The 13246-nt window shown below is 35.3% G+C and overlaps 1 protein-coding gene across 6 annotated transcripts in view; it reads right to left on the minus strand.

Moving 5' to 3' along the window:
* PHC3 (polyhomeotic homolog 3) overlaps positions 1-13246 on the minus strand; it is a 72221-nt gene that overhangs the window by 41024 nt on the left and 17951 nt on the right. For all 6 annotated transcript variants that reach the window (XM_079767376.1, XM_079767379.1, XM_079767375.1 and 3 more), the window contains exons 5-7: positions 11959-12117; positions 9586-9684; positions 1629-1875 (exon numbers count right to left, since the gene is read on the minus strand). In XM_079767376.1, coding sequence (XP_079623502.1) covers positions 1629-1875; positions 9586-9684; positions 11959-12117 — 505 coding nt within the window. The remainder of the gene's footprint in view (positions 1-1628; positions 1876-9585; positions 9685-11958; positions 12118-13246) is intronic.

A 13246-nucleotide genomic window follows, 5' to 3' on the forward strand; every position in this document is an offset into this window, starting at 1 on the left:
GTCCCTCCCCCAGTCAGCAGGTCCTGATCACCCGATCAGGGCCGGGCCCCAGTCCGGGACAGGGAACCGGGAGTGGGTGGTGGCAAACATGGGCAGCAAAGGAAGGAGGAGGGGAAGAGGCAGGGAACCACGTGGTGGCAGTGTGCAGGCCGGGAGGGGAGAAGGAGGCAGGGAACCTGATCAGCTCTGATCGCTGGCCAGGCCTAGGGACCACACCCGTGCACGAATTTCGTGCACTGGGCCTCTAGTATATAAGATAAAAGGATGAAAAGGTGAATCTGAAAAAGAAACAATATATGTAAAGTGCCTGAAACACAAGTGCTCAATATTATTATCCTACCTTCAAAGGGCTTACCACCTAGTATAAAAGAAAAAGTGCCATAAAAAAAAGCATAAAAATTCTATACAAATTCAAAGTAATGAGAGATTTCTAACAAAAGGAATAAAATAATTCCAACAGTTTGAGATTAGGTGATTTAGAGAAAATGGCACAGAGGAAACTTAAAAAGAGAAATCGGTTTAAGTGGAGTAAATGCAGACTTCAGTAGTGTAAAATAAATCTTTAGAAAGCAACGCAGTTATAAAAGGATAGAAAGAAGTTGCTTGCCTGATGAGGTTGCATAAAAGAATTTTTTAAAAAATAAAACATATGTGAGGTGTCTAAACCAGTACCTCTTTCTCTCTCACTCTCTCTCTCACACACACACACACTTTCAACAAATAATAATTATACTGGTATAAAAACATATGCATATATATTAAGGTTAGGGATACCTAAGTATGCTGGAGAAACAAAGGAAAAATATCCAGCATGAGAAAGACAAAAGATGCAATAATAACTATGACAGAAGGTCAGGAGCCAGTGAAAACGATGCAATCAATGACACAAGCAAATAGTGCTAACTTTAAAGAGGAAAGCAGATAATTCCTTATCTTATTAGAAGTGAAGAAAGCTCAACATTGACAAATTCTGAGATGAGTAGAAGAGATGGTAAGAAAACTCACTCGAGATGGCCCCAACATTTTCAACATGAGAACCATAAAGCAAGATTATCTGTAGATAGCAGGAGTGCACATGGGATTCAAAGTTTGATGAGAATGAAAATAACTTAGTTGACTCCCTGACATCTTCCTCTTAAAGATGAAATCCAAGATGGAAAAAAGCAATGTGGTAAAGAAAATAATTGTGTATAATCTTATTTTTGGAAAGTGATAAATTCCTCCCACTAATGACAATTTTAAACAAAAACAATAAATACTTTTTTAAAAGGCTTTTAATTTTGTTCCACTAAAGCATATTAAATGAACTACACACAAATCTTGTCTCTAAAGCTAAAAGGTTTTATTGCTATAGTAGGAAACTAGCACATAATGAAGATGTTAGTCAAATGTCAACTCACCCCCAAAAATCCATTTTATTATTATAATTTGTTTTAGCTATTGGGTTCTTTTGATTTCTCTTTTTTCAAGCTACAATACTGAAATGTGGTTTTTTTTTACTTATGAAATTCACATTATAAAATGCTTTAAAATTATCATTCTTATTCAAGTAATGGACATCTTTTGTTTTTCTCTGCCTGCTAAGAAAATGAATAATGCAACTATTGTCAACAAAAGTTTTATCCCACCTGGTGCTATTAACTGGTGAATACTTGATGTCCGGGTGACAGCTGTGCTTCGTGATTCCAGACTTGGACTTTCTCCTTTTCTAATACTTTCTGGAGAAGGATCTCGTTGGCTGATTTTAGAACTGGTTACTGTTGTTTTGTTATGACAAATTGTCAATGACTGAGTTTGACCAGTGCTTTTTGGTGGACCGTTCTGTGAGCTAGATAACACACCCAACTTCTGGCTGCGTAATGTTAAATTCTGAACCTAAAGAACCACATAACAAAAAATAGGGATGAAACAGATGGTATTAATTCATGTGGTAATCATTACATTATAGTAATAATGACAATATATTTATATTATGCTTTTCATAAAGCTCCAAGCACTTGAAACAACTGATTAATCCTGTGAGAAAAGGGAGTTATTATTCTAAGTAATCAAATCTTAAGTACTAAGTGCATTTTTAAAAAAGACATTAAGGGAAAGAATCATTAAGAACTCAATAAAAATGGAATATGTATATGAACTTTGAACTATGAGTAAATTACTCTGCAACATACTGCATTTTTGAGGAAGGTCATTCCAAGTAAAGGGGAATACTTGAGCAAAGATGCAGAGGTGGGGGAGCCCAAGGTGTGTAGGGAACAATGAGCAATTCCTTCAATCTCAGACTGGCTGTACCATGGCAGGACTGTGAACATTTTAAGGTTACAAGTACCTCATAAACTTACATAATTAGAGAGTGTGGATACAATACTGCTGTCTTAATAAGTATAAGAAAGATAACAAAGAAGTTATCAGCTCTATAGAGATTATAAGGGAACACTAATCTTGTACTAGTAAGAAAACAAATTCATCAAATCATCTACCCCACTATGATAATTATGAAAATCATTTCCCATTAACTCCCTTTTAAAGATGTTTGTTATATGTTGTTGCTGTTGTATGGAACACTCACTTGCCTTTGAGAACCAGATTTCATGAACTGAAAAGACTGTGTATGGCCTTGAAATGGTTTCTATGACTGCTCCTATCTATATCCAGTGCTATTCTAAACATACTGCCAGTCTGCATGGTGGCAAGAATAATCCAATTACAGTCACATGAAGTTTATAACATTTCTTTCTTTCTTTTTTAATATATTTTATTGATTTTTTACAGAGAGGAAGGGAGAGGGATAGAGAGCTAGAAACATCAATGAGAGAGAAACATCGACCAGCTGCCTCCTGCACACCCCCCACCGGGGATGTGCCTGCAACCAAGGTACATGCCCTTAACCGGACTCGAACCTGGGACCTTTCAGTCCGCAGGCTGACGCTCTAGCCACTGAGCCAAACCGGTTTTGGCGAAGTTTATAACATTTCTAAATAGCCAGGCAGAATATGCCTCTCCAATAGCTGCCCAAGTTTTTGCCTATCTGGAATGAATGCACCGAATACATTTATGCTAGCACTAGCCCTGGGAGGGAAACTGAAGTAAGAGATTATAAAGTGACAAAGCAAATGATATATTGTGCTTCATAAATATTCTTCAGTTTCATATGTGTTCTGTCTCTACAATTATATTATTAACTGATGCTCAAAGGCTATACATTATCTTAGATCCAGGTGCCAAATGCAGTGATCAGCCAATAGCAGGTGCTAAACAAATGTTTCAGGGCAGTTGAGGTTTTCATCAGTTCTATTCTAAGCTATTGAAAGAAATCTTCTAAGTGAGACCATATGGAGCATCTTCTCTGACTTTTGTCAAATATCTCATAGCAATATAAGTGGACTAAAACTGTTTTATTATTGAAATGTAATGTAAAAAATAAAATGTGCTAAAATTCAGGTTTCTCAAAGTCAAGGCCCAAATCACTTCAAGTCCCATTTTCCACTATTCCAGTCCATCATACTCATATTCTAGCCATTCTGTTCTACTTGCCCTTTTCTAAACTACCTTGCACTTCCTTCATTTATAGTCCTTGCTCAAGCTCCTCTTTCCTCAAATGCCATTCTTCCTCAACGCTCCTTCAAGGCCCAGTAAAAATCCAAAAAAATCCTCCCTAAAGCCCCTGATTAGAAATAATTTCTCCTCTCCTATCTAATGCTTTTCTCATGGAATTTGGGTCTTATTGGCCTACAGCACTGCCTAATATCTAGCTTATTTCAGAATTACTCATGTCTGTGTCTGTGAAATATGGAGGCTCTGATTGGCAGGCTCCCATCTCTGACATTCATGTTTGTACTCCCACAGTTCTGTACTGCAAACATGACAGAAGCTCCACAAGTCGGAGGTATTTTTCTGTATCTGATTCTGAAATATATATTACACATATATATTACATTTTTTCTTTTAGTTCTATTAATGGTTTTCTTAGGCTAACATTAAAACCTGTTCATATTTTACTTTAAAAAAATCAACAAATATCTGGTGATATTTATTTTAAAAACTTGAAAATTTGAAAAATGTCCTTCAAATGAAAAGTAGATATATTTACAATGTAAATGAAGATTTGACTCAATGAACCCTAAAACCTGAAGCAGTCCATTTCTATAAAATAACATACTCTTTTCTTCTAATTTTTTTTGTTTTCTGGAATACTGGAATTTAATGCAAGAAATAAAATGTGCATTTTATATATTATATATTACTAGAGGCCTGGTGCATGAACATTCATGCACTGGAGGGGGGCGTCCCTCAACCCTGCCTGCCCCCTCTCACAGTCCAGGAGCCCTCAGGGGCAGGAGGCAACCTGGCGATCAGGGGAAGGCAGTGATCCATCACACCTCTGCTGCTGCCACTGCCGGCAGCACAAGCCTTGGCTAGCCCTGGTTACCTGAGCCTCGGGCAGCCCTGGGCAGCTGGGCAGCCGCCATCCGAGGCTTGCCTGCGCCTCAGGCCAGCCCTGGGAGGCTGGGCAGCCGACATCTGAGCCTTGCCTGCACCTAAGGCATCGGCTGGGCAGCCGCCATCCAAAGCTTGCCTGCGCCTTGGGCCAGCCCTGGGCGGCTGGGGGCTGAGGGGACTGGGGGACTCCGAAGGCAGGCACACGGAGCAGCCGGGCCTGCCTGGGGGCGGGCCTGGCCTTGCTGCATGCCTGCCGCCCCAGTGGGGCTGAGGGGACCGAGCGCCGCCATCTTGTGGCTGTGGGCACCACCATCTTTGAGGGCGTGGTGGTCAATTAGCATATTTCCTCCTTATTGGCTGTGGGTGCCTCCATGAGGGTGGGACAGTCAATTAGCATATTCCCTCCTTACTGGCTGTGGGCACTGCCATCTTTGTGACAGTGTGAGGGTCAATTAGCATATTCCCTCTATTATTTATATGAATAGGTAAGTTTTAGACTATGGCTATAATACCTATCTGTGGTCATTTTGGCTTAAATATTACATTTCAAACTCTAAACTATACTTCTAAATTATATTACAAAGTTAATTTAGCTATTAATAGGAAGATCACATATTCAGATTTCCTTGACAGCCTCACTTTTGCAGAAAACACACCCTTTCTAAATAAAGAATATCAGTGTACTCTGAAGTCCAACTTTTATTTCATCTAAATGAAAACTATGATCAAATTATGGAAACTTTTCTGACTTTTGAAAAATTCTAAATTTCATGTGAAGTATTTTTGCTAATTTCATAATTTCACAATTTACATTTTTATAGTGGATTACCCAAATACTCTCACACCAATTGTTCTATTTGAATCTAAGAAATATTTTGTGAATTACAGCAGCATCCCTTCTTTGCAGATGAGGAAACTAAGAGTTAATATCACATTGGCGGCAACAGAGCTGAGTTTCTAGATTTTAAATCCAAAGGGCTGTTTTCGTCTCAATTCTCACAGCATTCCCCAGATAGCCATGCTAAGTAAGATTTCTTACTTTTCTACAAACATATTTTTAGTTATATGATACCTTCCTGAAAAAAATTTTCTGAAAAAAAGGTGGGGAGAAGGGATAGAACATTTAAAATAGTAAATAAGAATAAAATACTCTGAATTTCTTATTTTTTTCTTAGTATTCTATAAATAAATGTTAATACTAAGGAAAAATGAAGTATGCTGACTTCTATCACTTAAAAAGAGTACTAAAATGAAACTTCAAATTTGGTAGTTCTCAATTACACACTAATTATTTTAAAAACTGAAAATATAAGCTTTAAAATTAACAAAGTAAAGCACAAATTTTTCAAAACTAAGAGCCCTGAACTTGAGGAAAGTTACCACTGGAATATTCAACCTATTAGCATCACTTACCACTTCCAGTCTCCCTCACTGCCATTTCAAAAGCACAGAAGAGAAAAACATTTGTAGCGAAATTTCTTAAGGCTCCTCAAAGTCTACCTTTCAATTAAGTCATATTATCAGAAAGCCTCATACCTGTGTCACATCAAGCTGAAGCCACTTTTGTAAATTACTATGTTCATTATACTATTAAAGACACTGTAATATGTTTTTTCCATGAGAACACACAAGACAGATTGTGCTCTAGAGAGCATGTTAGTTATATTTTCCTAACTCATTTATTTTACCTTGGAAACTGTAAATCTTTTAGACGGTTGTGTTTCTCTCTTCACTATTAGCTACTTCAAAGCTAAGTACCAAATTTGTGACTCGTCTTTAGACAATATATAACAAAAATAGTAATTAGTGGCATGTGATATCTAATGTGCCAGGCAGAATACTACGTACTTTATAATTATTGTCTCATGTATTCCTTATAACAACTCTGAGCTATCATTTCTAGTTTACAGTGAAGAAACTGAGGCCTTGAAAAGGTAATAATAAAAGCTGTTTAGTGAGTGCTAACTATGTATGAAACATTGTTCTGTTTTTCATTTATTAACATATTTAATCCTAACTACAAATCTATAAAATAAGCATTATAATTATTTTGTAAATATTTATTTTATTTTATAATGTTGAAGCTGAAGCAAGAAATTAAGGATAGCCAATAAGTGGTAGAGCATGTATTTGAACCCAGAGAATCTAGCTTCAGAGTCCAAACTTATACACTGTGCTATACTATAACCTTGTCCAAAATCAAACAACTAGCAATTGACAAAGCTGGCAACTGTTGCTTAAGTCAGAATTTGAACCCAGGTCTTCCTGTTCCTCCACTTGCAAAAAAAGGTACTAACGAGTACCCGTAATGTTCTAGACACTAAACATACATATTACTCATTCTTCAACCCACCCTGGAAGTATGTATGACTATTAGAGATGTTTAGTAACTTGTCTAAAGCCACACAACTATTAAGTAACTGAAGTGGGTGTTGAAATTAAGTCCATGCATATAATCTGAATAGCCTCCTCACTCCTACCTCCATGCCACTTTCCTTTATTTGTGACTTTTTTCTGGCAGGCTTTACATTTATTTTACCTTGTTTTATTGTGTACATCTTATAAATCAATTAAAATTTCAGTTGGAACAAAATATAAATAAAAAAATAAAACAGAAAATATTCTGGAAGTTGATAATGGTCTAGCTCTATTAGGTTTAAAAAACAAACAAACAAAAAAACACAAAAAAAAAACAGCCAAGCTGGTGTGGCTAAGTGGTTGAACATCAACCTATGAACCAGGAGGTCACAGTTTGATTCCTGGTCAGGACACATGCCCCAGGTTGCCGGCTCAATCCCCAGTAGGGGGGCGTGTAGGAGGCAGCTGATTAATGGTTCTCTCTCATCACTAATATTTCTACCTCTCTCCTTCTTCCTTCCTCTCTGAAATCAATAAAAATATATTTAAAAAACAAACAGCAAACTCATTACTTCAACAAATCCATTTCACGAAGAGACATTTATAAAAAAAGTTTAGAGCTGAAAAAAATCTTAAAGTTAACAAAAACAAAGATCTCATTTTGTAAACATGAAAACTAAAGTCGAACAAAGTTCAGGAATTGTGGAGGATCACAGAGCCGTTAGGAAAAACTTGAGTTTAATTGGTCAGCATCTTTATATATTAATATATTAAAATTGGCCTTTATTATTAAATAAAATATAATGTAAAGAGATCTATGAAAAGTAACAAAGAATACTATTACTATCTCATTTTTTGCTTTTTACCAGAAGATTGAAACTATTAAATTAAAAGTAAGAAGCCAAGAATGATCCTAAGATATACTAATTTCTATGGAAAAAGTAATATTCTACTCAATTGTTTTAATTTAAAATTTACTCATTCATTTTTACCAACTTTACTGAGGTGTAACTTACATTCAATAAAATGAATGAACCAATTCAGTGAATTTTGACATATGTATACAACATATTACCACCACTCCAATCAAGATATAGAACATTTCCATCACCCAGAAAGTTCACTCATGCCCCTTCCATATCAATCTCCCCTACCTTCTGCCCCTGGTACCACCAATCCAATTTCTTTCACTATAGATTAGTTTTGCCTGCTCTGGAATTTCATATAAATAAATCAGAGTATGGACACTCTGGTGTCTGGCCTCTTTTGTGAATTATACTATTTCTTTTTCAATGTTTTTTTATTGATTTCAGAGAAAGGAAAGGAGAGGGAGAGAGAGATAGAGACATTAATGATGAGAGAGAATCATGGATCAGCTGCCTCCTGCACACCTCCTACTGGGAATTGAGCCCGCAACCTGGGCATGTGCCCTGACCAAGAATTGAACCACCTCCTGGTTCACGGGTCGACGCTTAACCACGGAGCCACACTGGCCGGGCAAATTATAATGTTTCTGAAATGCATTAGTTTTCTGTTTTTATATTTTTTAATTTCCAAGTAATATTCCACAATTTGTTTATACATTCACCAGTTAAAGAACATTGGTTGTTTCCAATTTGGGGCTGAATAGAGCTGCTATGAACATTTGTTTACATATCTTTATGTGGATATATGTTTTCAAATCTCTCACAGTAAACATCTAGAAGTACAATTGCTGGGTCACATGTTAAGCATATGTTTAACTTTATAATGAAATGACAAACTGTTTTCCAAAGTGGTTGTACCACTTTACATTCTCACCAGCAATGTTTTGAGAATATGGCTGCTCCACATTCTCCAGAATCAGTCTTCTTCATTTCAGCCATTCTAGTGAATGTGTGGTGATACTCATTGTGGTTTTGATTTGCATTTCTATAATGATTAATGATGTTGAGCTTTTTTTCATGTGCTTGTCGACCTTTTGTATATCTTCTTTTGTGAAATGTTCAAATCTTTCCCCCAATTTTAATTGAATTGCTCATATTATTACTGAGTTGTAAGCATACTTCGCATTTTCTGAATACAAGTCCTTTGTCAGATATATGTATTGTGAACATTTTCCCTTAGTCTGTGACTTGCTTCTTCATTTTTGTAACAATGTCTTTTAGAACAATTTTTAATTTTGATAAACTCTATTTTCTTTTATGGTTAGTGCTTTTTGTGACCTAAGAAAGCTTTCCCCACCCTAGTTGTGAAGATATTTCCTGTATCTTCTTCTACAGGTTTTATACTTTCATCTGTTACCTTTAGGTCTATATTCTACTTCTATTTATTTTTGTAATTTACATGAGGAAAAAGTTAAGGCTCACTTTTTCCATAGTACTAAACAAATTAATATTCTATTCTACTTTTTTAATTTAAAATTTACCCAATTTAATTCATTTTTAATATTAAAATCCATCTTGACTTAGTTATTACATAGCTGCTTGCAAAGAAATCTACACAAAAGAATGCATCTCACATAACAAAAAATAAATCTGCTATACAATAGAACTAAACACAATGTCATATCGAAAACTCATTTTCATTTATGTCAAATTACCTAAGTATCCATATTTAATGGTATTATAATTTCTATAGAAGAAAAAACAATTTTCTTGAAGTTCTTATAGTGTTATATTAAATTTCAATCTGAAATGTATGACAAAGAGCACTAAAATGATCAGTAACTTAAACTCCAATGTATGTTTATCTTTAACCTGAAGATCCAGACCTCAAGTACCACTTTATGAAGCTAGACAAGCTCACCTGAGTAGCTGCAGACTGACAGGAAGATGACGATGACGACGAGACAACAGGAATGTCAGACTGTACAGCAGCCACAGTGGTAGCGGGTGTGAAAATCAGCTGTACAGACAGAAAAACCAAAAAAAAAAAAATACTCTAAGACAAAAGAACATGTCTCACACACAATGTATAGCAGGCAAGGGAGACTGAAATTCATGACAGAAAGACAATGCAATTTAGGATTTCCTCTTAAGCAAAAAAAGGTTTTACATGACAAAGAGAAGTTTCTGATATAGAGAACTAAAAAAAAATCATAAACATTTTTGAAACAGCTCATGATTCTGGTGAGTAGAAAAATAAATCAGTGTTCAAAAAGGAATATGTATTTCGGTAATATGAAATCCTCATACCAAATTTTGCCCTGGATAAGCTATTATACTTAAATTTCTCCCAACTCAAAACTACCATGGTAGAATTCCTAAAACTTAGATTACAATAAACAACCATAGTCACTACTCTTGAATGCAAATTAAAGAAACACATAAAGAAACCCCCAAAAGTCTTTTCAGTCCTCTTTACCATAAAAGCTAACTATGCCATATAATACACTACAATATTTCACTCAGCTACATAGGATCTATAGTACAAATCTAGGTTGCTCTTGATTTAAAAACCATCTGTAAAGAAAAATTCATTCTAAATGTAAATACCAGAACATGTCAAAATTCAATAACAGTTTGCAAAAACAGCTTTGCATAAAAAATAATAATGAAGGAAAGACATACTTGATTTATTTACTAATAATCACCATCTCTTTTCAACTGTTTCTTTCAATACTGAAACAGAATGCCATTAATTTAAAAAGGTAATACAATCCATTCAGAGATTATTCAATCCAACTTAGTAAATTATAACAGTTATTTCCAAGAATGTGTAAATACTCTATTTCAAAATTGCATCAAGTTATTCAGTTCCTCAAAAACCATTCCTGTTTAAATTAAAATTATCAATTAAGGAATCTTTTATATTTCAGTTCTTTATAGTATATTACTGGTAAATTTAAGTGAATTAAACAAAAATATATAACATTCAAAAGAAGTTCATTTCCAATACAAACAACTGAAAGCACTAAACCTAAAGAGAAGATGTTCTATTTAACTTGAACCATATGAAACTGCCAAGAGGTAAAAAACAGTCAAATTACAACCATTTCAAATGGTTCATGCAGCTTAATTCTGAAGCATATTATTAATTAAATAAGAGCTCATGGAGGGAAAATGGCAATGCCTACTGAACAATCTGTAGATGGGTCATATCATTGTTTCCTATTAGAAATATGATGGGGAACTTTCTTTGCAATTTTAGTGTAGACCTGGGGATCCAGATATATATTCAGTTCACTGGACAAAAAAACAAAAGTAAATAAATATATGCTAGGGCCAAAGTTTTTGTCTAATTACATGCAAAGACATCATATAAAATAAATGTCAGCCAATTTCTACATTTCTTAAAGAAGCTCAACTGTTAAATCAAGAAATCAGAATAGCTGAAACCGGTTTGGCTCAGTGGATGGAGCATCAGCCTGTGGACTGAGGGGTCCCAGGTTCGATTCCGGTCAAGAGCATATGCCTTGGTTGCCGGTACATCCCCAGTAGGGGGTGTGCAGGAGGCAGCTGATCAATGTTTCTCTCTCATCGATGTTTCTGACTCTCTGTCCCTCTCCCTTCCTCTCTGTAGAAATCAGTGGAATATATTAAAAAAAAAAAAAAGAAAAGAAATCAGAATAGCCAAATTAACCTTCCTGTATTAATAAAAGATCAGAATGAGCTTAAGAACACAAATTACCTTGCAAAATTTGAGATGGGAATAACCAAAGCTCAGAATCATCTGGTAAATTACCAGAAACTTCAATTCTGATTTCAGAAGATGCCACAATATAAATTCTAACTTATAGTTAACAACCAAGTTTTTAATATTTCTAACAATTTTATCTAATCTTCTTCAAATCTAAGATGTCAATGATATACAATGATTTTATGTATCACTATAGGTACAATTATAAATGTACGACGCTATCAATTATAAAATGCATCTCAGTTTCAGATGTTAAAATGTGAAAAAGGTTTGAAATCAATGAAATCTGATATTAAAAAATAATCATTCCTCTGTTACAGATTTGTCAGCTTCGCATGTTACTATTTGAAACACCAAGAAGGCCCACCAATTAAAAGAATTTTTCATGACATAAATGTATAAGAGCTGAGCACACGCACATAAAAATTTGTTAAACATATCTTAAATATTTAAAATGTCTCTTATTGCATCAAATCAAGAAATATTTTGATCTCTCTCAAGTCCTTAAACACTAAAAAAATTTGGTAGCTCACATCTTACCATTTGAGCTCGGAGATACATTTGAGCTTGGCTTGCAGTTAGGGTAGGGGAGGTACTCCCTAGTAACATAGTCTGTTGGGTAATACTGCCGCTGGTAGAACTGGAAGCCTGGGAACGGCTTATTAACTGTGCAGGTGTAGGAGAAGTGGAGAGGTTGATCTAAGGAAGAAAACATATTAGATCATAGGCTTCCATGACACTGAATTTCACCAAGCTGCACTTAGGCAATCAATAGTATTACAGTGGCTAAGGAACTTAAAAAGGAGGACTTCAACTTTGACAGACCCCCTTACTTCTTTGGGCAATTATTTGCACATATGCAAACAATAGCATTTACTGGTTAGTAATTAGAACAATTTTGAAAGATATCCTCAATGTGTTTCAATAAGATTCCAGTATCTTAAAATATCATTTTTACTACCTCCCAAAAAGTAAGGTTAATGTTCCATTATTTTAATATTCCACATAACTTAAAACATTCAAACCAAAAGTGTACACTATTTTGTCAGATTCTGAGGGATTTTTGAAGTGAACAAAAATTAAAACACAAATAATCCATTCATATACATGAAAACATACATATAACATATAATTAGGGTTAGCATTCTCTCTCAAAAATCTCTCAGGAAAGAAAAAACTACAATTGCTACTTGTCAAGCAGATTAAAAAAATCCTGAACACTGGTTACAAAATTAAATTATACACACTACTTTAAAGTGCCCCTCCAGTGTTGCTCAGTGGTTGAGCATTGACCCATGCACAAAGAGATTGCTGGTTCAATTCTGGTCAGGATACATACCCAGGTTACGGGCTCCATCCCCAGTAGGGGCATGCAGGAGGCAGCTGATCAATGTTTCTCTCTCATTGATGTTTCTATCTCCCTTTCCCTTCCTCTCCCTCCATAAATAAATAAAAATATATTAAAAACAAAAACAACAACAACTAGTGCACAGTCTATTTCTAGGATATGTAAGAGACTAGTATCTAGTTGTACCTGTGAAGGCAAAATGGGTGAAGTAGGGAACAAGGCAAAGGGAGACCTTTATACCTTTTTTTATCTTTCCAATTTCATACAACATTCATGTATCATCCATTTAAAAAATAAATAATATATACATATATTTTAATCCTCACCCGAGGGTATGTTTTTACTATTATTATTGATTCTAAAAAGAGAGGAAGGAGGAGGGAGGGGAGAGGGGGGGAGAGAGAGAGAGAGAGAGAGAGAGAGAGAGAGAGAGAAACATCTATCAGTTGCCTCCTATAGACACCCCGCCTGGGGATCAAA

The sequence above is a fragment of the Cnephaeus nilssonii genome, assembly GCF_951640355.1.
Source record: "Cnephaeus nilssonii genome assembly, chromosome: 3".
NCBI classification, from domain to species: domain Eukaryota; kingdom Metazoa; phylum Chordata; class Mammalia; order Chiroptera; family Vespertilionidae; genus Cnephaeus; species Cnephaeus nilssonii.